This window comes from Paramisgurnus dabryanus, chromosome 18 (genome assembly GCF_030506205.2).
Source record: "Paramisgurnus dabryanus chromosome 18, PD_genome_1.1, whole genome shotgun sequence".
NCBI classification, from domain to species: domain Eukaryota; kingdom Metazoa; phylum Chordata; class Actinopteri; order Cypriniformes; family Cobitidae; genus Paramisgurnus; species Paramisgurnus dabryanus.
In genome coordinates this window covers 12,020,438-12,047,415 of record NC_133354.1, presented here as the reverse complement: position 1 = coordinate 12,047,415, position 26,978 = coordinate 12,020,438, and the positions used below count along the sequence as shown (strand labels likewise).

The 26,978-nt window shown below is 39.0% G+C and overlaps 1 protein-coding gene across 1 annotated transcript in view; it reads right to left on the bottom strand.

Annotated features, from left to right (window-relative positions):
• Positions 1-207: 207 nt before the first annotated feature.
• bcr (BCR activator of RhoGEF and GTPase) overlaps positions 208-26,978 on the bottom strand; it is a 75,931-nt gene continuing 49,160 nt past the window's right edge. The window contains exons 5-23 of the mRNA XM_065244182.1: positions 23,891-23,998; positions 21,691-21,751; positions 21,320-21,372; positions 19,953-20,093; positions 12,961-13,082; positions 12,606-12,771; positions 11,290-11,409; positions 11,115-11,190; positions 10,921-11,022; positions 10,562-10,636; positions 9,569-9,666; positions 8,912-9,043; positions 8,303-8,362; positions 8,109-8,218; positions 6,527-6,666; positions 6,278-6,412; positions 6,077-6,182; positions 3,359-3,521; positions 208-2,641 (exon numbers count right to left, since the gene is read on the bottom strand). Coding sequence (XP_065100254.1) covers positions 2,552-2,641; positions 3,359-3,521; positions 6,077-6,182; positions 6,278-6,412; positions 6,527-6,666; positions 8,109-8,218; positions 8,303-8,362; positions 8,912-9,043; positions 9,569-9,666; positions 10,562-10,636; positions 10,921-11,022; positions 11,115-11,190; positions 11,290-11,409; positions 12,606-12,771; positions 12,961-13,082; positions 19,953-20,093; positions 21,320-21,372; positions 21,691-21,751; positions 23,891-23,998 — 2,058 coding nt within the window. The 3' untranslated portion in view covers positions 208-2,551. The remainder of the gene's footprint in view (positions 2,642-3,358; positions 3,522-6,076; positions 6,183-6,277; positions 6,413-6,526; positions 6,667-8,108; positions 8,219-8,302; positions 8,363-8,911; positions 9,044-9,568; positions 9,667-10,561; positions 10,637-10,920; positions 11,023-11,114; positions 11,191-11,289; positions 11,410-12,605; positions 12,772-12,960; positions 13,083-19,952; positions 20,094-21,319; positions 21,373-21,690; positions 21,752-23,890; positions 23,999-26,978) is intronic.

Sequence of the window (26,978 nt, the reverse complement as noted above, 5' to 3'; positions counted from 1 at the left end):
CTGTCAGTTCCACAGTGGACGAGAAAAACAGGGGCCTTCAAATTTCCTAACGTGCTTAAAGGGACACTCCACTTTTTTTGAAAATACGCTAATTTTCCAGCTCCCCTAGAGTTAAACATTTGATTTTTACCGTTTTGAAATCCATTCAGCTGATCTCCGGGTCTGGCGCAACCACTTTTAGCATAGCTTAGCACAATCCATTGAATCTGATTAGACCATTAGCATCGCGCTTAAAAATAACCAAAGAGTCCCTTGGTTACTTTCAATGGCATGGGACTTTTATCGGGTAGTGCTTAATATCACTACGCCTACTGCAGCCATGTTACGGAAGCAAAGTCCTTGATTATTACGCCAGGATGAGAGTATAGTTCCTAGCCATATCTGCCTAGAAAATCCCAACTTTTAATTTTCTGTTGGTCTTAGTACACAATGTAACTACAGAAGAGTCAAGTTTTAAATAGGAAAAATATTGAAACTCTTTGGTTATTTTTTAGCGTGATGCTAATGGTCTAATCAGTTTCCATGGATTGTGCTAAGCTATGATAAAAGTGCTAGCGCCAGAACCGGAGATCGGCTGAATGGATTCCAAAACGGTAAGAATCAAATGTTTAACTCTAGGGGAGCTGAAAAATTTGCATATGTTCAAAAAAGTGGAGTGTCACTTTAAACAGCAAATCACATGTTTGAAATAAACTCTGAGATGCTATAAAATGAAAATTAACATCTTACATTAATGTTGAGATGGGTACAAAATACAGGACATTTACATTAGTGCAGACAATAAAGGTTTAAGACAAACTCAGCCAGACAAAACAGTCATTATGGCAATAATGGGAACGCACCTTACACTGTTAAAAATATGTACCCAAGCTATCACTTGGCCAGTAACCTTTTAATATGTACCATCATTAGGTACAAATATGTATACATTGGTACTAATATGTATATATTTAAGATACTAATACGAGCTGTATTTTTTGAAAGGGTACAGCCGCAGTGACACCTGGGGGATATATTCTGACAATTTTCAGCACAAATTTTAGATTAAATTTGGTTCCATGTTACCATTGCATTAAACGCACAAACAATACTTATAAAACAAAAATAAACATCAAAATGATTAAAAAAAAGAACATGCCTGCATGTTAAAACAAAACAAAAAGTAAAGCACCTCTTTAACTATAAAATAGTAACAACTTAAGAGCATTAACTTTAACAAGTGTTAATAAGTTAAGTAGGGGCTGGTATTGTTGCAAACAGGAAATTGTAGTACTGCCTGGTTACTAAAAATAACCCATCCTTCATCCTTCCCAAATATCTGACAGGACTCAAGTGTTACAGAAACATTAGTGCCGCCTGCTTGGTTTGTGCTATATACATCGGCGTTTCATTTCTTAATGACGTGTGTTACATGAAGGAGAGGAAAGATTTTTCAAGTCGACACCTCTCCATTTGGTCGTCTCTTAATGCTAGATATACGGCAGGAAAAACAGTAATGTTTGTGTGCTATATTTAGCACCAATGAATTATTAATGACATTTTCACACATTTAGCTGTGCTGATTTGGATGAAACAACTAAATTGGATATGTATAATCTACAGTACTTCATAACAGTGATCGAGTTCAATTATTGTTAAATGCAGACGTATTGCAGACACTGATGTTGATATCGGCCCCCAAATAAATAACCATAATTATTTTAAATGTATTACATAAAAAATAATATAAACACAAAATCTAATTTTCCAAAAAAAAAAAAATGTTTTACATGTCTATTGCTTGATAGAGAGGTATGAGCAAAAAGGTAAAAAAAAAATAATGAAAAAAATGAGATTTAACTCAATTATTACTGGATTGTTTCTCAATGTTACCTTATTTAAATTAGTATCACATCAACACTGACAATAACTGAACCAAACACCATCTTCTACACACAAATCCTATTAAATCAAGTCCTTTAAATGATTGACAAACATCCATTCATCTCTGAACAAACATTGTTGTAATTATCTATTATTATATCCTGTAGCATGACACGAACTGTAAAACAGTTTGGAGCTGAATACTGAATCGTAGCAGCACAGAAAAAGCAAATGTGTCTGATAAGTGACCAATGGGGACTGATGACATGACACAACAAAACCCAGAGGAGACAGTGGAACAGATCTGAGAGTATTCACCGTCACCGGCTGATATGACAGGACACACATGCATGCTCAGGGATTCATAATCAATCACAGTCTGATCACGATGAAGAGTAAAGGTGCTGAACTGACACTGATGCTGACAAAAAAGAAGAACAAGCTGCTTTAAGGTACATTTAGGGTTCGGTAATATTCAAGATGTGCTCAGAGTATTTCAAGTTCCTCGTCATTTAAAAGGGCAGTGGCGCCCTCTAGTGTCGACAGCTGAAAATGAGCGAAAGACGACGTGCTCCCGCGTGTACCCAGAAGCGGTCGCTGTTGTGCATTCCAGTGTGCATTATACCCAATTTATGGGCATCCTTCTTTTCTTTCCCACAAGTGTGAGACTTAAAATGGGGATGTATCTTTACACCTCTGTGGAAAACAGGATGCTCTGTCTCTTACTGTCTGGTGTAGGGATGGTCTCTAGCTGGAGGAAATACAGCAAAACTTGCACCTGCAGCACCAAAAACAAACAGTCAGGAGACAATACGTTTAAAAAAAAAAAAAATCATTTTAAGGGTACGTCCATTTATTGTTTCCAGGTTTTGTTTTATTTGATTGAAGGTATACATCATCAATAACAAACTACTCATATGTACAACCGATTTCAAAGAACCAACTGATTCCTATATAGCAGGTGGTGTTGTGGGAACAGTGGCGTGTTTACCCACCACGCAAACCACGCAATTGCTTGGGGCCCCACGGGCTTGGGGGGGCCCCTACTGTCCACAAGCGGTTAACTTGTTTAATGATTTTTTATTTAATGATTGCAGAGTTATAAAAAGTCTGCGTGGTAAGCATTCCGCTTTTTTCTTATTTATTTTTTTAAGATCACACACAAAGTTGCAGTACTGTATTAATTACATCATTTTAAATACATCCTATAAGGAATTTGCCAGCAAAGGATATATCTGAGATAGGCTTAAAAATATATTTCTGTACAAAAGGGAGGCCTTTTGGAAAAAGTTTGGAAACCACTGCGGTAAAACCAAGACCTTTATGTTTTTGACAGATAATGATTCTTTATTCTTTTGAATAAGACAATGGGCACTATTTGTATTTTTAAACCAAGAATGTTTTTCTTAATGTTGGGGCATGGGGGGCCCCAGGTCCTTGGACTTTGCTTAGGGCCCCCAAAATGGTAAACACGCCACTGTGTGGGAATGCTCACCTGTGACATGACCTCCAAAGACCAGCTGTCCCCCATCGTGATAGGTTGCGTGGGGTTGGTGGGGATCTTGCTGTCTTTCTCTGAGGGTCGAAGTAGGGTGGGGCCGAACACGGTTGCCAGATTGTGAAGAGACATCTTGTTTACACTTTCTTTTTCTGCAACCCTAAAAACAAAAAGAAAACGGATCAGCAAAAAGGCCATTAGTAGATAACAGTAAGTAAATCTGTGAAAAGCATGCTCAAGTTTCAACTAGCTCGGGTATATTTGTAGCAATAGCCAACAATACATTGTACGGGTCAAAATGACACATTTTTTAATGCCAAAAATCATTAGGATATTAAGCAGAGATCATGTTCCATGAAGATTTTTTTTTACTTTTTTAACTGTAAATATAAATAAAAAAAAATACGTGATACGTGTATCTTAGGACTATATTTAGACATCTTTAAAGCCAATTTTCCTCAATATTTAGATTTTTTTCACCCTCAGATTCCAGATTGTATCTCTGAAAAATATTGTCCTATCATAAAAAACCATACATTAACCCTTCCCCGCAATTGACTAGTTAAAGGGATAGTTCAGCCAAAAATGAAAATAATGTCATTAATGACTCACCCTCATGCCGTTGCAAACTCGTAAGACCACTGTTCATCTTTGAAACACGTTTTAAGATGTTTTAGATTTAGTCCGAGAGCTTGCTGACTAGAGGTCTACACGGGTCCAAAAATTCCTACCCGAACCCGATCAGACCCGTAAATGTGCTACACTGAACCGACCCGGACCCGTCTGTTGTTTTGAAAGCTGGACCCGGAACTGACCCGGACCCGTCTATTATTTAAAAACTGGACCCGGATCCGACGCGGACCCGTCTATTATTTAAAATCTGGACCCGTACCCATCCGGGAAGACACAGACCCGACCGGCAAATATTCTTTAGCTAAATGTTATTAATAAGTCAATAAACAAGTAGCGAAAATTAAACTTTTTGTCTTACCCATAGAAGTTAGTCTTCTCCCTCCTTGTACCTGACTGTGTGATGCACAATCCTTATTTCCAAGAAAGTTCCATCCATGTTATTCCTCTCTTGACGATTGAAATGTTTAATGCTTATTCCAGCTTTTAAAGTCCACTTTACATTCATGGTGATTAATAACGCAGTTTTACATCTGGTCAACTTGCTTAATAATGTTTGCCCATTTGGATTATAATAACGATTACCCGTTCAGTGCCATGGCTGCTTTCGTTAGCTTAACTTCTTTGCTATCATCTCTGTGCTCTTTGAGCAGAGTCGCGAAAACTTTAGATATAACAGCAAGACGGTCAATTTATAATATTTTTATAAAAATTAGAGACGTCAGTGCAAAATGCGCGGTACGGCGGAATAAGTCCCGCCTTCTAAATAAAAGAGCCAATTGTCAAAGGTAAAGTCATTGCGTCTCACTGCAGAAGCTCCTGACTGGTAGCCAGAGAAACATTACAAGAGCACATGCGCGTTAGCTGCCTGGTTGGAGCAACCAAATATAAACTTTTTAACGCAATTTTAGCGTCATAGAAAAAAATGTATGCGACAGTTCATCTAAGTTTTTGTTGCTGTTTTTGAAATATTTTATTTAAATGTGAGTGTGTGTTCTCCGAGTCCGATCGACCTCGGGTATTACCCACAATGTTAAACAGACCTGGGACCTGAAGTAATAGATTGAGACCCGACCCGGACCCGGCTGATCATTTAAAATATAGACCCGAACCAGTACGGGTCCCGGGTCTTCGTGTCTCGGGTCTTCCGTGTAGACCTATATTTCTGACCCTTCATTGAGAATGTATGTAAGGTATACTGTCCATGTCCAGAAAGGTAATAAAAACATCATCCAAGTTGTCCATGTGACATCATTGGGTCAGTTAGAATGTGTTGAAGCATCAAAAATACATTTTGGTCCAAAAACAAAACAAAAATGAAGACTTTTTTCAGCATTGTCTTCTCTTCTGCGTCTGTTGTGAAGCGCGATCCTAAAGTCACGTGACTGTTGTGAAGCGGCTGACGTGTTATCTGGTGCACCCAGCTGTTTTTTTTTGTGCACCCGAGCTTCGTTTACAGTATGAGGGAGACGCACGCTGTAAGTTTGAAAAAAAAAACTTTACAAACATGTCTGAGGATAACATGTTACCGCATCACTGCAGTCACGGGACTTTTGTCTCGTGGATGCGCTTCACAAAAGACGCGGAAAAGACGACAATGCTGAATCAACGTATTCTGACCCACTGATGTCACATGAACTATTTTAATGACGTTTTAATTACCATTCTAGACATGGACATTATACCGTACCTAGATTTTCAATGAAGTGTCAACAAGCTCTCTAAATATAAAACACCTTAAACTGTGTTCCTGAAGATGAACAGAGGTCTTACGAGTTTGGAATGACATGAGGGTGAGTAATTAATGACATTATTTTCATTTTTGGGTGAATTAAACCTTTAAGGCATTAAACTTTTGTGAAAATCATAAAAAAAGCTGGCACTGGCTGGCAACTTTTTTTTAAAAGCTGGCAGGAAAAGAGTAAATGGAAACCTTTTTTTTTAAATGAACCCTTAAGACTTTTTGTGCAGTTTGGTAACAATTAGGCACACTTCCCTCCTCTAATTCTCCTTACTGTAATACTAATAATCTCAATCTTATCACTATAATAATCTAAATCTTATTCATCTCTGCAGCTGGTTTACCTCTTGAGATGATCCAGTAGGAAGAGGAAAGTGACAAGGTTTGGTTCTGGTAGAGAAAGTAGGAGGTTCAGCATGCAGCTCTCTTTAGCTACGCTGTCGGAGAGAGCTACAGAGACACAAAAACACAATCAGTACTTCTCCTTTGAAAAGCCAAACCTTACACTCAGCAGTGTGCTTTTTGGGAAAGAACGAGTGACAAACCAATGCCTCCTGCAAAGTTCGGATAGAGCTCATCGGTGAACAGTGGCTCGGGAAGCTCCCGGAAATATAGCTTGAGCGTTCCGGCGATGGCGTTCACATCCATCTCGCTCATCATTACCGACACGTCCTTATTATCTGAGATAGAATGAGAGAGCTGAACTATGAAAGTTGTTTACAGTCACTGTAGTTGATCTTTCATATCTAACGTAATGTATGATATATGCTATAATGTTATCCTGTGACACTTACTTGTGTCAAAAGCGGTCTTGAGTGCCTGGATGTCAGTGGCCACTCCTGAGACACGGTAGATGCCCACTTCATCCATTCCCCTTCTCTCAATCTCCTCCAGACACTGTCTGACAATGTATGGCACTTTGGAGCGCTCACGTCTGAGAATAAGAGGTACAGCAAATATTACGAGACAGGTCGTTCAGACTTCAACTTAAACTGGTTAAGGCAGAAGATATGCAAATCAGATATAGTATTTGATGTGGGCTCATATAGGCCTTAGTAGCATAGTGCCAATAGCAGAAGCTCTTTATGTACTTCATGGACGTTTGCCTACTACTTACACTCACCTAAAGGATTATTAGGAACACCATACTAATACCGTGTTTGACCCCCTTTCGCCTTCAGAACTGCCTTAATTCTACATGGCATTGATTTAACAAGGTGCTGAAAGCATTATTTTTGAAATGTTGGCCCATATTGATAGGATAACATCTTGCAGTTGATGGAGATTTGTGGGATGCACATCCAGGGCATGAAGCTCCCGTTCCACCACATCCCAAAGATGCTCTATTGGGTTGAGATCTGGTGACGGTGGGAGCCATTTTAGTACAGTGAACTCATTGTCATGTTGAAGAAACCAATTTGAAATGATACGAGCATTGTGACATGGTGCATTATCCTGCTGTAAGTAGCCATCAGACGATGGGTACATGGTGGTCATAAAGGGATGGACATGGTCAGAAACAATGCTCAGGTAGGCCGTGGCATTTAAACGATGCCCAATTGGCACTAAGGGGCCTAAAGTGTGCCAAGAAAACATCCCCCACACCATTACACCACCAGCCTGCACAGTGGTAACAAGGCATGATGGATCCATGTTCTCATTCTGTTTACGCTTAATTCTGACTCTACCATCTGTATGTCTCAACAGAAATTGAGACTCATTAGACCAGGCAACATTTTTCCAGTCTTCAACTGTCCAATTTTGGTGAGCTCTTTTTCCTATCTGTAGTGGAGATGAGTGGTACCTGGTGGTGTCTACTGCTGTTGTAGCCCATCTGCCTCAAGGTTGTGCGTGTTGTGGCTTCACAAATGCTTTGCTGCATACCTCGGTTGTAACGAGTGGTTATTTCAGTCAAAGTTGCTCTTCTTTCAGCTCGAATCAGTCTGCCCATTCTCCTCTGACCTCTAGCATCAACAAAGCATTGCTCACAGGACTGCCACATACTGGATGTTTTTCCCTTTTCACACCATTCTTTCTAAACCCTAGAAAAGGTTGTGCGTGAAAATCCCAGTAACTGAGCAGATTGTGAAATACTCAGACCGGCCCGTCTGGCACCAACAACCATGCCACGCTCAAAATTGCTTAAATCACCTTTCTTTCCCTTTCTGACATTCAGTTTGGATTTCAGGAGATTGTCTTGACCAGGACCACACCCCTAAATGCATTGAAGCAACTGCCATGTGATTGGTTGAATAGATAATTGCACTAATGAGAAATTGAACAGGTGTTCCTAATAATCCTTTAGGTGAGTGCATAATAACAGTGGTAACTATTAAACTTTGTTAGCTGTGCACGCTCATCTGTTTTTCTACTCACTTGGTCACAGAGGAGATGTTCACTCCAAACACCCCCATTGGCTTTCGTGACGGCATTCTCTTCAGGCTGAACTCTCGGCTGGTGAATTTCATTGAAATTTTCACCTCGACCTTAGGAAAACAATGCATATTTAGTCATCACGGTAAGAAAACGCGGTTAAGATTGTAGTAGAGGAACAGATGTGAAATACACACTCCATTCATAGGGATAACGGTCCTTTGCCAGTCCTTTCCCTGGAGCATCTGAGGATCCAACTGAATAAAAGACAAAGTAATTACATTTATGCATTTAAATATAGTGGCAGATGCATCATAACCAAAACACATTGTATGAGGTTTCCAAAGTATTATAGAGACCTCCTCAAAGTCCAGACTACAAAGTGATCGAATCTTGCCCAACACCCCATCCACAGACCAACTAATGCTTTAAAATGCTGATGTACTTAAACCCAGACCTTACCAAGAATCATTTGTAAAGCAAGAGACTTTTGTGTTTTCTGTATGACCCCTCAAAACTCTGGGGAGAGACTGACAGGTCAGCTAATCGGACATAGGTGTTTGAATGTGACATTTTCAGACAGCACACATGAATTATGCATGATCTGATGACTCAAAAGCCAGGGCTGAGTGAATAATACCCAACCAATTAAAAGGCAGATCAAATGTCTGGGGTATAAAGGCCAGTCCCCATCTGGAAATGCATCTCTCGTGAGAGCGGCTATAGCACTGACCAGAGTCACTTAGGGCCCAGGTGGTAAACAACACTTAAGCCCTTTTCACACAGAGATTACGGAAAATGCGTACCGCGATCTGTCCTTTGCCCATTATTCTGTCTGTATTCTCCCCGTCATCTTTGTTCATCTTAGCTTTGTTGTAGCACTTCTCGTAACACAGTAGACGCAACATCTGGGAGCCCTCCAATTCAATCTCAAACTCCTATGTATGAAAACATATTCAAACTATTACCCACAATACACAAAAAAGCACAAACACATTTATAGCACAGTTTATGCATTTGGCAGACTTACATTGCATTCAAGCTATACATTGTATTTTTATGCGCGTTCCCTGGGGATCAAACCTATGACCTTTTTACTACTAACCTAATGCTAACCAATTGAGCCAATTGTACACCATTTAAGATATATATTTGTCTGCATGTTGCCGTGTTCCCAAAAAAAATGTAATACACAAATACATACAAAACATCAAGAAAGTCTTAAAAAAATTTGCTATAGGCCAGATTTAACACCTGCCATCCCTCATTTCCTTTATTTGCACCCCTTTACTTTGGGGGATGGTAATTGCTCTTAATTAAATTGTAGGATAATTTGTCCAGAAGGCCTGCATATTCCACATGGCCTTACTTATGCAGTGTTTAATTATGAATGAATGCCTCGAGAGCCTTTCAGCGGACATGTCTTCTTATCTCAGTGCATATGGATGGGTATGTGGGATTACCTCGTTCCACTTGGGTTCTGTGGTGTATCTGTACACTCTCGTTTTGGCTTTATTCACAAAGATGCCAAATGAGTCCACCTCTAATGTGCAATACAGATCTAAAGAGAAAAAGAGCACAGGGACAGAGAATAACCTCAACTCATTCTTAAATGTGCTGTTAGTAGATGCTGGCTGAGCCAGAGAGAGAAAGAGAGAGAGAGAGACAGAGAGGGAGAGAGAGAGAGAGAAAGAGAGAGAGAGAGAGAGAGAGAGAGAGAGAGAGAGAGAGACCACAAGTGTTTTACAAAATTTTAAAATGAATCCTAAAATGTATGGGTAACGAGTGAAGAGAGGAGAGAACAGGGTTAATATGTTCCCGCTTTCGTGTAACCGTCAACAGGTGAGCTGCTGCATTCTGGATTAATTAATTCCTATATAGAGGCCATTACAATAATCCAGACGTGATGAGATAAAAATGTGAATAAGTCTTTGAAAGTCTATAAAAGATACGAAAGATTTCACCTTGGCGAGTTGTCTCAATTGGAAAAAAATTGAAGTTAATCTGTTTATCCTATTTAAAATCACAGTCCATAATAACACCTAAATTTGTAACATAAGGTTTCACTAATGGATTCAATTCCCCAAGATCCTACTGTAGGGATTCATAAGTGCCACCCGCCGTAAACAGCATGACTTAAGTTTTATTTTCATTAAAACTTAAGAAATTCAGTGCCATTCAGGCCTTAATTTCCTTAAGACAGCGTAATAGAGGCGTTATCATAGAGGCGCTAACATAGAGGCGCTAACGTAGGAGTATCTTATATATCTTATCAGAAAAATTTGTGTGTCATCTGCATAACATTGAAAAGAGATACCAAATTTCCTAATAATATATCCCAAGTTGAGCAAATACAGGGCAAACAAAATAGGCCCCAAAATGGAGCCCTGGGGGACCCCACAGGTAAAAGAAACAGTAGAGAAGGCAAATTCTCAGAGGCAAAAAAAGACACTTACTTAAGCTCTGTTTAAGTCCAGAGGCAGAATGGACAATTACATTCAGGAATCCATACAGTCCAGTAGATTCATCCTCTGTAGGGTGGAAACATGCACAGAAATCGAGTTTTTAATAAATAGAGTACATAAAAATAAAATTAACATTAAGGACAATGATGACATTCCTAAGGAACATTATTAAAAAAACAACATCAATACACCATGCGTATTATTTTGATACAAAAAAGATTGCGCCACTACATACTGCGATTGACCAATAAGAAACAAGTATTTCAGAAAGCAGTGTAATAATACTGAACGTGCGTTTTTTTTGTGTGTTTTTTAGTAATATAGTTATAAACACCGTACACCTCTCTTACCCTCTTTATTGATGGTGAGGGGGATGTGGACCGTTTGGAGTTTGACACAGGAGTTTGTGAGCATTTGAAGCTCCATGGATGTCAGGTTGAAGCTCTTAAAACCTGTGGAAATAAGCAATCATTCAGTATGACATTGAACGCTATTACTTAAACTGGTTTCAATACTGGCTATTGTGCTACGGTATGCCACTCACATTTCTTCTGCTGTTCTCGGATCACTTCCTTCCACTCGGCACGCTCGTAGTCTGATGAGATCAGAAACATGTAGTTCTGAAACATATAACAGACACACAGACTGTGAGCTTGCGCAGGAACATCACGGGTTTGAGGATGAAGTGGACAGGAATAATTTGCATGTCTGGCTCTCACCTTTCCACTGCGGTTGTGCACTCGGAGAGGCATGTTAGGAGAGTTTAGCAGCAGTAAAGATTCCTGTTCTGACAGTTTCTTCTTCAACCTCTCCATGACTTTTGACCCTTTGTTGGCTTTCTGTTGAAGAAAGCAGTGATATATAAAGGTTGTGTGTGTTATAAAATTTTTGCAGATCATAAGTGACAAAGGACCACAAAACCATAAGAGTCAAACATTTTTAATTTAAATCTGAATACTACTAGAGAGATACTACTATTTTTAGAGATTCAGAAAATCTGATATCTAAAGTCCAATTTCTAGTCGTGTGTAAGGTCTACGCCATAGTTATCCGTAACCCCTGCGTAGCCTGAAGTGCACCTCTGCAAATTTTTAACAGCGCGTCAGTTCTACGCGGACCACAAGCGCTGTGATTGGCCCACAAGAACCCCTCCCGTCAGGTAAAAATAACTGCGTCATAGGTATTTCCATTTGCGACGGTGAGTACAAAGGAGCGCCAAGTTAAGGAGTGATTCTTCTTTGGCGGGCGATCTGCTACTGTGGTTACACGCGATGATACTGCCTACCAGTGGTCTGCGCGTGTTTGCACTTCGACATGGATGACGACGCATAAGTATATATATGAAAACAAATGCGTAGCCTACGCCGTTGTGGCTACGCCGTAGGACGTACAAAAAACTATAATGAGCTCTTTAGGATGCAAAAAAAATTAAATATTAAGAAAATGCATTCAAAGTTGTCCTTAGCTATATATATCACTAATGATAAATACATTTTTGAGATATTTATGGTAGGAAATGTCTGCATGGAAGATGATCTTTACTTAAAGTCGCAATGAAAGTAAAATAAAAAACTGTAATTTGTTTTGTAATATTGTGGTATTTTTTTTACAAATGATTTATCTGTGAGCTTCATTAATTTAAAAAAATTAATGTGCCCTCATAATCTTTAATCAAAAATGCAAATCTCCTCCCCTCCTAAAAACGACGTCTCTTTACTTCCGGTCATAATGTATGGCAGGTGGGCGGGGTCCGGGAGAATATCGCTGCGATTAGCAATTAGCAACACGACCCAACTTCAAACGGATACACATCACCACGGGGAAAATTAGGCAATTGATACTTCCGTTTCATGGCGACTTTAATATCCTAATGATTTTTGGCATAAAAAAGAAATTGATCATTTTGACCCATACAATGTATTGTTGGCTATCGTTACATATATACCCGTGCTATGCTAGTCATGACTGGTTTTGTGTTCCAATGAGCATTTAACAAGATTTTAGATGTCTTTGGGCGTTTCTATAAACCAGGTACCTTCTCTCTCTGGATATCACTCCTGAGGGAGGAGATCTTAATCTTAATGGCATCCAGCTCTTCATCAGGGGCTTGTGGGATAGATAGGGGCTCTGACTCCTCCGCTGCCTGAAAGGTGAGATCTGAAAGAGGAACGTACCACTTGCAGTCGTACTGCTGGCTCTTCCTGCAAACAGAAGGAATGATATTTAATAAAAAATAATCAAAATTAAAGATAGCACAAGCCTGTCTGAAGCAACAACACATTTGTGGACAGACCGTTATATATATAAAAATAAAAAGAGAACTACAGGCAGAGTTTTGGATGGTTAGTAATTAAATGGAAATATGGGAGATACATGGGGATTTTCCCTACCCTCCCATCTGTTTTTTCAGTTTGGCACAGAGCAGGAGGTCAGTGAAAAGAAAAACATGGCGTAGTTTCCGGGTCCCCTCCACCAGTTCCACCATGAAACCGTCCTTTAAGAGCTGACGATTCTGTTGAACAGAGAAACCAAAGATAATTTTAATTAATTTAGATATTTTTTTTGCCATAAAACTATTAGCAAACTGTAAATACATCCCCAAAATTCTTCTTAACAAAGACACAATATATAGGTACTGATGTAGATAGACAGACAGACAGAAGTAGGGACAGACAGACTTATTATATGCAATAATATTTTGCATTCTAAAATGTTTTCTAGGTGTGCCACCAGGGGGAAGTCTCACCCCATTTCTAAACCACGACTCAAAAAAGAGCAGCAACCCACAATGTTGATGAGTCTTTGTGTTTATGAAAATTTGGGAGGACATTTAAAAAAAGGTGAATCCTGACCTAAGAGCATATGCTAAGTGAGCAGTGATAATCCCGCGAGCCACATGGGCAGTAAACGTGTGAAAACATGCATGCTTAACAAAAGCCCCGGGCCACAGCGCACGCATCACTGCTCCCACGGCAACACGTCACCACTGCAGTGAGAGGAAACAAAAGATGATATCACAACCATCTTTCCCAACAAGAAGCAGTAACCTGGCTGCAGTCACCTACGTGTTCGGCAGACTGTCTATACCCAACCACTCATCATAACACAATGACATCACTGCTGTTGACTCACACACCCACTGTTTGTGTGCATGTGTGTGAGGGTGGCTGTCACCACATACTAATTCCAAAAGTCCCGGCATCTTGTCAGTGCATTACAAAATTTAATGGCTTGGTTTAAGTTCATCAACTAAATAATGAGATAACATGGCACCATTTTCAACATTTAAAAGAGCAGTTCTTTAAAAGCACCCCTTTACCATTTAGGGGCATGAGAGCAATTATAACACCGTTCAGTCCGCATTAACAACCTCTCTTTATTTCTCGCTCAGCTGCTTTGGCAGTAATTATTGTGGGTGTTCTTGTTTAAATAAATGGTTACTGTCTTAAAATATAGTAGATGAACTTAGTATTGAACGAAGAGACTCAAAGCTCCTCTTTGTGCCTGAATGATCCAGTCGGCACTAGTGAAATTAAATCCCAGGAAGCAGAATGTACAAGATTCTACTGGTACTGTTTCAAAGAGAGCAAATGGAAATTCAGGAAGCACACCAGACGCATTATGCGGTTATCCAAAACATGTAAAGAGGATAAATGGGAAGAGATATGAAAAAGGGACATATTTACAGCAAGCAATAATGTCTAATGAGATAACAGAGTTCTGAATGTCATAAATCACAGTCTTACTGTATATGCCTTTAAAGTTAACATGGCAAGTTTATTTCTAGTAAATAAATTCAGAGCCTGCCCTTTTAATCAAATATTTACATTTAGATTTACACTTTTTGGCAGATGCTTTTTTACAATGCGGGTTACATTGCATTTGCAGGGTACACATTTTTATCAGTACATGTTCCCTAGGTTCGAAACCATGACCTTTTTACCCTTCTAATGCAATGCAGGAGGAGCTAATCTGGTTTACTTAGAAACATATTACATTAATCATCAAGGATTTAGATTTACTTGGGACAATTTTTTTTTTTAAATTCGGGAATACAACAGACTTTTCTGGTTTTAAAAAGTCCCTATACCCATTCATCAGCTTTCCTATTTATAGGCCTATAAAATGACACCTTTATCCTAACATGTATCTTAATAAAGATTAACAACCAGACACAATAGTAGAGTGAAATGGGTAAAATAAATCCATGTATTCCAAATAAGTATGCAAAATATTGTTAGAAACATATTACATTAATCATAAAGGATTTAGATTTACTTGGTACAATTTTTTTTTAAATTCGGGAATACAACAGACTTTTCTGGTTTTAAAAAGTCCCTACCCATTCATCTGCTTTCCTATTTATAGGCCTATAAAATGACACCTTTATCCTAACATGTATCTTAATAAAGATTAACAACCAGACACAATAGTAGAGTGAAATGGGTGAAATAAATCCATGTATTCCAAATAAGTATGCAAAATATTGTTATTTAGACTTGCACAGAAAACAATAAATATATGATTTAATTTAATAACAATATAAAATATACCACCCAATGACATGAACAAATTTTTTTTCACTCAAAGAGCAGCACACACCAGACTTTACGACTGACATTTCCAAAGCAATTTCACTGCATTTATAAGAAAAGGACCTCTGACACGCACGCACAAATACACGCTCAAACCTATCCAAAAACAAAAAGGTGGGCTCTTGTATTTAAAACCCTTGCTCAAACACTTGCACTGCATTTTATTAGTAAAGCAATAGTATCTTGTTCTCTAATGTGAACATGATGTGCTTTCTGCATCCCTATAAAAGAGAAGACGCTCAAATGAGCTGTCTCAGCACATCAGATGACATTTTCCAACAGCTCGCCTCCAGTAGAAACATGACAATGGCAATATCTCATAATCACCCACTACAATTGGACTGAAACCACTGAAAATTAAGCCAGCACAGACACACAGCCAACCAGAACAAAATACTGCACAGTGTCTGGAGATTACTGTGTGTGTGTGTGAGGGTGTGTGTGTGAGTACAGTACATTTTTATCCTTCTTAAAAACTGAAATTTAGTGGCAGCAGGGTTATGTCTATTAGATTTGAGGTCATCATGCGCTAGTGTACACATAAACATTCACAAAATGTACTTCAAGTAATGCATTTTAAATGTACAATCTTTCTCTTCCGGTAATAGACCAACAATTCTTAAAAGTCAAACTGCACTCACTCATTTTGTCCAATAAAATGGGCATTAGAATGAGAATGCCCCTCCCCTAATTACATCTTCATCTGATCAGCAAGTTTATGATACAAACAGTAAACAAATAGCAACTGTAATGGCTGTTTACAAAAACAAAATATCATGTTTAGGTATCATATGTCCCACCCAAACATGTCTTAATATTAGTGCAAACACATAAAGGGCCCTATTTTAACGATCTGAAACGCAAGTGTGAAGCGCAAAGCGCAAGTGACTTTGTGGGCGGATCTTGGGCGCTGTTGCTATTTTCCCGGCGGGAGAAATAACTCTTACGCCAGGCGCAAATCAATAAGGGGTTGGTCTGAAGTAGGTTCATTATTCATAGGTGTGGTTTGGGCGTAACGTCAAATAAACCAATCAGAACGTCATCCAACATTCCCTTTAAATGCAAGTGCGCAAGTTACATGGCAGGTTGCTATTATTATGACGGGTTTACCAGGCGCACGCCAGGAGCACTTCACAGCTGAGGAGACCGACGTTCTTGTAAGAGCAGTCAAAGGCAGAGAAGTTGTTTTGTATGGGGATGGGAGAAACCCGCCCAAATAAGCGTCGGTTAAACAGGCGTGGGAGGAAAAGCCGCAATTGTCTCATCCGCTGGCATCCCCAGGACGTTGCGCCGCAAGCGCTACAATGATGTCAGGAGACGGGGGAATCCCAAGCTTGCCAGCAAAAATCGGGCACGCCGTGTAACGGGAGGTGGATCTGCCTCTACACAGGACCTGACGCCAGCAGAGGACAACGCTGCATCCACCGCTGAAAGCCAAGAAACGCAAGCAGTCCAACCCCAAAGTACACTTACAAATCAAGTTCACATACATTAAGGTTTCTTATGAAAACATTTTAATTATTATTTACATAAAATAAACGTAATACAGCCACACAACAAACTTATGAAAATATTTTAATCGTTATTTGCATGATAGTTTTTTAACGCAGCCACACAAAATAAATAAAAACTATCACCACAATGCTCACCACAATGATTTCCCTTATCTCATGTGTTAATATTTTTATTGTAACAATTTATGATTTGCAAAAATAACTGTTGCATCTGTGTAGATTAGATAAGCAAAGTGTGTGCGCGTTGTGCACGCTATACATTATGGTCAAGCATGCGCCCTTAAAATAGCATAATGAACAACGTGCAACGCGCCACTGACTTTAGATTAGTTTTTTCTGGTCAGTAGTGCAATTGTTTTTTGAAACTGCAAAATAGCATCAGGGATGGTTTGCGCCGGAACACGCCTCCTTTTTTGTGCAGAACCGCCCAGGGAGCGCAAGTTCATTCCCTAGTTTGCCGACGTGCGTCTGTGGAGGGAAAAACCCGCTGTGCGCCTGTGCAAAATACAAATGATACATGCGTCACTGACAAAGTCAATTGCACTGGGTGCAAGATAGGGCCCAAAGACTTTACAGTGACATGTAACGTAACTCTGAGGCTACGTTTAAACGGAAACAATCTAAAGAGAAAACGCAAAAAAGGCGTTGAATTATCACTTTTTATTCCGCGTTTATACGAGCGTTTTGGGGGGGGGGAATCTGCATGCATATGGTGACGCAAAAGTATGTGATATTCAATGTAGTATGCACTCCAGGAGGCTAGGTGGCAATGTGAAGCACTGACACACAACAACACCAACTCCACCCGCCTGCGTACAACCTTCTTCCTTGTTTGTTGTTATTTTCCTTAACTGGCGCATGCCTGTGACGTAAACACGTACGCGACAAGGGTCACCGTGATCAGACTTTTGCGTTTTTACCCTTTAGACAGGAACGCAACAGTAGAGCGTTTTTAAGATTTCCACTCTGGAGGGTGGTTTCACTTTTTTGCGTTTTTAAGCCCCAAAAACGCTGTCGCCGTGTTAACGAAAGGCACATCCGATATATTTTTATGAAATATTTTTATGGTTTCACCCTCGAGCGTTCTCATGTAAATAGGGCCTGAATTTCTGATATAAATATGTTTATTAGTAATATGACTCAATAATACATTTGTAAATACAAGTTGATTAAACTTAAACATTTAAGTAGCGTGGTGTTGTTCCTTTGTTTACAAAAAAAAAACATACTACTCTCAACAGACTGTGCTAGAGGTAGTGAAGTGATCAGATGAGTGTGTGATGCATGTGTGTGTATCTGAAGAATAAAGCAGGTGGCTTTAAGTAGCCTGAGGTTATCTGTTTGCTTATGCATGTATGTCTAATGTATATCTACAGGATTTAGGTTGTTTAAATTGCCTCCATGGTTGTGTGCGTCTTTGCACAGAGCACATACACTGAAGATACATCATGTGCACGCTTACATTAAATCTCTAGTGAGCGGTGATGCTGTATATAAATCCCACACGCATTGCTTTGTGTGTGTGTTTGTTGCAGATGCTAAAAGCTGCTTTCTGAAATCTGAGGTTTCATTTGCATTTTAATTAAGTGGCTTTGGCCCAGCTAGTGAAGGCCTCTTGGGTCACCCCGAATCTCTCTTCCCTTACCTCCAGCATAACTTTAGTCTCTAGCATGGGAAACACTAGAAGCTCTAGCTAAACCAACACAACCATGACCTGAACAATCATGCTAATGCTTCTGGCTGCCCACTGATATGAGTTCTGAAGTTACTCTTAAATAATGAGATCATTGTTCATTGGCATCAGGATCCATCAGGTAAACTTGGAGCCACACATACATCTAAATGCACCTCCAGCCCAACTAAATGAATATTAGGAGCTAGATTAAATATCATGTAATTTTTTGGAAATTCCTTTACAATCCTTGGCTGAATGGGGATTAAAAGGAGGGTAAACTGGAGTTGTTCTTGCACACTACCAGCATTTTCTGAGTGGTTGCCAAGACTTTGCTATGCATTGGTTGTTGGCTCAAGTGACAAGAATCCATGTAATTTCTATGTCTATGTGTATTTACAGATATAACATAATATTTAGGGATGCAGATTTAAGAAGAGGTTTTGTTCAAATCCCTAACCCCAAAAATGACCAGTAATAAAAGCAAAATTGCCTGAACATTAGCACTAATAAAAAAAAATTTTTCACCAATTCGTCTACTGTAAAAGTGATTAAATCTTGCTTGATTGATAAACAAAAGGCTTGTGTTTCCTTACACTGGGCTACAAGACAATACCCCTCCACCACAACTCATTGATCTCCATGACTTCTTTCATGTACACACCATCAATATTTGATCAGCTTGGTCCGTCCACATGTCACCCAAGGGAGATGGAAGGGATGGAGGGAGGGGCGTATAGAACCCTAACCACCTCCTTGCTGTTTGTTCAGTATAGGAGGAGCCTGCTTTCAACATAATGCACCGTTATGAATAATCAATGAGATGGCGAGTGGTTGGCTCATTATGGCAAATTACACGCAACCCCTGCTCTCCATCAATCATACAACAATTCACTTGCCTTTTTCTAAAGATCATACTGCTGGAATGAAGGGGTTGGAAAAGAGCCGCCCACACTAAAACCAAACGCATCTTTAAGAGGGGGTGATCTAATGATGTTCCCCTCCTCTGCCAGGGTCAGTGAGGTTTTAGCTTTCTTGCTTCTTGTAACCCATGACATCATCATGACTCAAGAGATTTGAAAGCAGATACAGAAGAGATAATTACAAATAAATCCTACTAGATCTAAAATCTAGGAGGGTGAGCACAAAAAACAAAATGCTAATTTTATTTCTAATGTAAACCTCATTTGTGGGGCATTGAGAGGAATGAATATGGTTGCCTAAATGGCTTGATGTTATGAAGGTTTATACCACTGCAATGGAATTAAATGTCAATGTAAGTAAATAAGTGGCCGCGGCTAGCCGACATGCAGCACTCCTATGAGTGATCTTGCATGTGGGATGAAGATAAATACACAGATCAAGAGAACCCCTGAATCCTGAGGAGGAGGAGCTTATTGTTAAAAGAAGTGCATTTATAACAAAATTATTCATTTTCGGTCATACTGCATTCCCCTTGTAGGCTATAAATCTTAATAGGAGCTCATGACCTGATAGACTTCAGCGTTTATGCATGATGGGTGACCTAGAAATCTGACATTTCGGTGCCCTTTAAAAATACGCATTTGACAAACACGCTCTATCAAAAACATGATGTTCACCTCTCCCTTTTTCACTGTCATGGACTGCCGGCGAGGTGTGCTCTCTTCGTTTATGCTGGACAGGAAGTTCTGCGAGATGCGGAGGGCGTCCTGTAGCAGAGGGTAATCTGGATGACTGGAGGGTGTGTGTTTCAGAAGATCCTGTATAAAACATGCAAACAAACATGGCGGTTTTAACATTATTCGTGGTCATTTTGTGCTGGTTATACAATGCTCTACCAATTGAGCTACATGAACTAGGATTACTGTAAGTGTATAATGAAGACTATCAGGAAGACTAGAACAGCAATGCTAACCTACAGTACCTTTCCTCAACATGCTGCATTAATTATGTCCATCTCACAAATGCTATGGGATGAGCTGCACATTGATGTGTAACTCTTAAGATCAGCATAAGTATTAGTATTTAGGTGCACTTACATTATCCAAACCAAACTGCGTCCGAGCACGTTTGGTCCCCAAAGCAGCTTCTTTTGACTAGAGGGGTGGGCTTGGGCATGGTTTACTAGGGCTCGCAAATTGCACAAGAGCAATGTTTAAAGGCAAGGCGTTAATTGTGTGACCACTCCCCTTCATCTGCCTTTGTAAAAACCTTCTGATGCCCGCTCAGACAGGGTTAAGTGAATGTCTGAGCGCCACAAGTGATAAATCGACTAAGCCATATGATAGGCATGTGAGAGGGCAGTGTGTCATCACACCACAAATGATTCAGAATAAAATACACAGACTTAAAGGGGACAGTTCACAAGACTTTATTAAGATTTAAAATGAGTCGTTGGTGTCCATAGAGTATGTATGTAAAGTCTTAGCTCAAAATACCATTTAGATAATTTAGGTGTAGGTGTGAGCATAAATGTGCCGTTTTGGGTGTGTCTTTTAAAATGGAAATGAGCTGATCTCTGAACTAAACTGCAGTGTCGTGGTTAGATTATTATAATAAAATCCCCTTCTGACATCACAATGGGAGCCAAATTTCAATGACCCATTTTTTCACATGCTTGCAGAGAATGATTTACCAAAACTAAGGGTTGTTCTTTATCATGTTTTCTAGGTTGATAGAAGCACTGGCGACCCCAACTATAGCAATTAAACATGGAAAAAGTCAGATTTTTATGTCCCCTTTAACACTATGATAGCCTCCAGTGTTAAGAGAGCACTTAACTTCCTGTTTTCTTAAAAACAATCACATCTTAATGATGAAGCGTGCTCGAATTTATAAATGTACAGTGTGACTGCGTGCTTCTGGGGGAGTGGGACAATCGCCTAATATGCCTAATATGAGTGCGCCCTTCCTAATGCTTGCCTTAGCTGAGACACATTGAAAAAATGCTTTAAGAACATGTTGTGATAAACTACAGGTGACTCACATGTAAAACAAGGGTACTCCGGGTCACTCTGTCCACGGGTTTATAGAGAAGAGCTGGCAGAGACAAGACAGAAGAGAACACAAGCACACACACACACACACACACACAGTGGGCGATTATTCACAAGAGCCACTTTCATACCGCAGGCGTAAATGCCGATGTTTGAAACCTTATCTAATCCACCCACTCAAGGGTTTTAATGCAACTGATTTTAAAAGGAGAAAAGACATAACATGCTATGAGCAAAATGTGCAACAGTTATACTTTAAATAAATATGACGTGTGTGTATGAGTTACAATATACAAGTACACATCTGGATATAAAATATATGTAGTAATAATAGAAAGCAAAGGATATTGTTGTTTCTTACCTTCCAGTGAGTATTTGGCAGTCAGGTCCTTGCACTCCTTGCTGCTCCTGACCTTGAGACTCTGTGGTGATATCAGAGACAATTCTGGATCAATGAAAAGGTACTGGATGACTTGCACACTTTCATAGAGGCCTAGTGTAACTGTAATCTAACACCAATCCTCAGTGGCATTAGTTTTTCTTGTATTACTGCAGATGTTGTCCTATCCAGCCAAGTTAATTAATACATACAAATATATAAAATGTACTGACATTTCTTTATGTGTAAAGCGTCTCTGAATCAATTTCCACTTGAAAAAGCGCTACATAAATAATTAAACTGAACTGATGTTCATAGGCTTCACATTTATTCTGAACAATGCAAATTACACCTGAAGCATCACAAGTCTTGTGTTTTACTGAGCATAAGCCGTATTAGATCTGTAAAGGGTATGGGTGCGCGGGGCAAAAACTAACACAGGTTTTTTTTCATCATATGTTTGGTGTGTAAGATACCAAATCCAATCCTATGCCATATTAATCAGTGTCTTGTTGACTAAAACATAGCATTGTTTTGAAATATGTCTGAAGTTCTTAGCAACTTTTTTAGTGGGCTTGAAAATATTTTGACCAAGCGGGGTTAATCGTTACGCTGTGTTACAACTAACCTTAGCGTAATTCTTGCCATTGTTTTAAATAGGCTACACCCGAATGATTGCTGGCTTCCAACAAAATAAATGTGCCTGTCTTATCAAAAAGCGTGTGTCAAATGTATTTTTGTTCATATCTTTAATATTGATTGAATAAGGTCACATCAAAGATCGAAATCATAATGAAATTAAATTAATGACTAAAATCAGACTTTGATGCTCATTATCTCAGAATTTGATTTTGAACCTGTAGTATGGTTATTACAGACTGGGTCACATATAAAAAATGTTTTGTCATAATTGGGCTGCTTTTTCTCACACATTTAGACATTTGTATCCATTAATAATTGAACTATTGTTAGAAAAGGGCTGGATGAATGAATACAGTGTGGATACCTGTCTATTATAGACAGATATATAATCAATATCCACTACAAGTATATAGACAAAATAGTATGGAAATATTTGCCTGCAAACTTAATTTTAAGCAAGTGTTACAACTAACCCCCTGCCTGTTACAATTAACCCCACCTATGGGGTAAGTTGTAACGTTTGCACTTCTGTCATGTTTGGTGTAATTGTCCAAGAATGGTAAGTACTAGAAACAAACTTCAAATGTTCATTTGTAGCAGAGATGTGTGTGTTGCTTATGTAAAAATATAATTCATCAAACTCAAATATTTTTTTAATGATTGAGCCAAAATCAAAAAGCGTTAGGTTGTGCCCCAGTCTCCCCTACACTATGGTGCATAACACACACAAAGCTTACGGTTACATTAAAAAGTAATTGTTTTGTTAGTTTCCTGTATATATATTTTCCCACTGCTTCTCCCTCTTGTCTTTTCCGTGCTTATAAAGAATCCCTTTCGGTGGCTCTATATTTGTGCTGACAGACTAAACGAATAAATTAGTCTGTCACATTTCATTTCATCTACATAAGCAATACAATTAAACGCTTCCTATTGTTAGCTTTACACCAGCGGCAATAAGCTCAAGCACTCACTAGAAAATGTCCTCCCCCACTACACTGTATTAATATGTGTTATCAGTACTTCTACACACCAGTGTGAACAAACAATTATCTTAATGTTCACTTTCCTCGTGTTAGGCAGGAGGTATATCTATTTTACAAAAGGAAATAGTAGTTGGCATGACAACGGTGGATGAGGCGAGTATCATTTTGTTCCAGGCACACTTTCCTTATAACATTTACTATAGCAAAAAACTCCTGCTGAACTCTGAAAAGGGCGAAGCATCAGTTTTATATCCCCGAAGTGACGCACCCCTAAGAGAAGAGCAGCAGGTATAGGCATGCATAAAGCTGGACGTGACTTCCTTGATGGTGGGCTGGATGTAGGACCCAACCATGAGCCGTTGCCAAGGCTTTCATTTCACTTCACACTTCAACCTCGGTCCAATTCATCAAGCCGGACTTGATAATGTAGGATATTCCTAAGTTCTACCCATTTAAAGGCTAGTATATATACAATAATAACTAACGTGGGAATTAGGGTGGATGTATCTGCTCTTGGATTACAATAACAGGCCCCCAAGCGGTTCACTAGATGTTACCTCAGAGATTTCGGCGAACTGCGTGTTCGCCTGACAGCATTTCTCAGCAGTCTCTACGGCAAGTTCGTAATTGTCCACAAAGGCCCTGTATACTCCGAGTTGGCTTGCCTAGAGAAAAAGAAAACGCAGTCAATCATTTCCACTTTCTTTAACTTTTCATGTCTAATACATTTGTAAAACTGTAGGATGCAAACTGTTCAGATTCATGACCATATCCAAGATGGTAGCTGCAGCTCATCTGTAATAAGTGAGATGCATGCATGTACTCATCATGTTGACATGGGGAGGACAGACAGGACAGCATCATCGCAGCAGGAGCAGCTGGACCGATACTGCGCTCGGCAACTGAGCCTACAGCGGTTACCATGGCAGCAGAGTCCAACTCAACAGTGAGCAATTAATGCATGCGCATGGTGCTTGTAAAAAAAAACCATTTGGAAATCTGATTTAGCCCAAACAAACTCAATAGCCTTCCTGCCAGCGCTAAAACCTTTCTCGTGTGTAACAGCGTAATACATTTTTAAAAATACAAATATACATAAGATGGGGTTATGTAGGCCTCTAACCGCAAAAAACATGACATGTTCTGTACGCCCTCGACTTTCAGTCGTTGTATGACTGTATAAATTTACTACTACTACTACTACTACTACTAATACTACTACTACTAATAATAATAATAATAATAATTTGTTACATTTATAAAGCGCTTTTCTGCAGCACTCAAAGCGCTTTACATATGAATGGGGGATTCTCCTCAACCACCACCAATGCAATTTGCTACTGTATCATAAATGCTTAAAGGGGCCATGGCATGAAAACATCTGACTTTTTCCATGTTTAAGTCCTATAATGTTTAGTGCTTCTATTAACCTAGAAAATCTGAAAAAGATCAACCCAGTAACTTATGCCTGGCTCACACCACAGGATAATCGGGCCGAATTTACCCCGATTTTCCCCTCCCGAGAATCCGAGGGAAAATCGGGCAATGGACCTTGATCGGCTCCGAAGTTCGGCCCAGATTATCCTGTAATGTGAGACGTTTAAAATGCTAAACTTACACCTTGCGATATGCTCTCAAGCAAATCGGGGCCGCCCCGATCTTATCAAACAAGTTTGATATTTAGGATTTTAAATCCGCATAATTACGTCAGTACTTTCACAATAATCAATGAGAGACGGAGATGATTGACAGCTTTCGGGACCGCGAAACAAGCTGCAGTACGGGTAGACAGCGCAGCCGGAGAAATAGTTTGTGGAAGTTAATGTTTCATTCTACTTTCATTCCGCCACAACTGCAGCTTGTTGGGGCAGACAGGCGATTTAAAATATCGAAATGAATTCCTCGCTTGATTTACGTTGTTCACTCTTTTATAAACATTATCTAAAATATCTTAAAAACAACAGAACATGATGATGGTCAGTCACATCACGCACCTGCAGCTATTCTGTGTATAGAGGAAATTTAATAAAATAAATAGGCATACACGAAATATGTTGCAATTAAATAATTGGCATATTAACAAAACGAATTTAAATTGATATGACGATTTTCAGTTCTTTTTTGTGACGTGCTCCACAAACGCAAAGAAACTGATTGCTGAAACACCGCACACTTGTGAATCTGATGCGCCTCATATCCAGACTTACAACGTTTCACAATAAATTACATATTTGTCCAGAACCATTGGTAATGTAAATACTGAATTTAACACTAGACATTACACTGCAAGATAGAATAGATTAGAATAAAATAGAAACTTTACTGTCATAATAAAACTATAATGAAATTTGTTTAGAAGCTCTCAAAGACCAGTAGCCTCAGAAGAATAAACAAGAAAAATAGAATTTACATAGTATATAGCTAAAAATAATATCACTGCAGAGCAGTATATATACAGTGGAATTAAATAATGCAAACAACAGTGCAAAATAGAGTTTAACCAAGCATAAGTCATTTAGCAGCAATGCTTATAAACCTACAATAATATTCCTGTTAGGAAGAAACAGGAAAACAGAGCATTGATAGAAATAGCATACATCACTTAATAGTAACTCCTAAATGTGCAAAAAAAAAAAAAAAAAGTGATATATAGGCTAGCCAATTATATTTAAAATATGTTTTTAAATAGATGTTTAAATTTAAATAAATCTTGCATAAGGACTAGACCTGAGTTGGTGCTAGATTGTGCACACATCTACAGTATGCATTCAAACACTGCCTGCATAACACATCCTTAAAACATATCATGATCATTGCCATAAACAAGAGCTGAGGAGGAGAAATCGCCTAGGTTTCAAAATGAAATCTGCTACTTTGTAAATATTTACAAAGAAATCATAATAAATGTATCATAATCTTCATTCCTTTATATACTCTTCTCCTGAGGTGACGTGAAGTGCTTGCTCTGGCAAGATAATCCTAATAATATCCTTTAGTGTGTGATGCACTAGGATTTTAAATTCCTGTAGTGTGGGCATGTTTAAGATTTGAGAGAAGAATATCTGACAAGATTCTCCTTATTTGTGTGCTGCAACCAGATTTCATAATCTGCCAGGATTTAAAAAATCCTGTAGTGTGAGCCAGGCATTAGTTTTGCTAAACCACTCTCTGCAAGCACGTGAAAAATTTGGTCATTGAAATTTGGCTCTCCTTATGATGTCATAAGGGGATTTTATTATAATAATACCACCCCTTAATCTGCACTATCCAACCACGGCACTGCCATTTGGTTAATAGAGAAAGAGAGAGAGAAAAAATTATTGACAGCACAATTGAGTTTGAATTGCAACAAACCACCATCGTGATCAGTGTTTGCACTTTATCCGCTCATTTGCATTTTAAAGGACACACACACCTAAAAAGTGGCAATTTTAACATGTTATAATAAATTATCTATATGGTATTTTGAGCAAAGACTTCATATATGTGCTCTGGGGACACCAAAGATTTGACATCTTAAAAAATTATTGTGACATGTCCCCTTTAAGTAAATCTTTATGTTGCGTTTACACCAGCCACGGTAGGGGCGGCAAAAATGCGCTATTCATGCGTAGTTGGACGCTGGAACATTTGAGTTCACTCGCT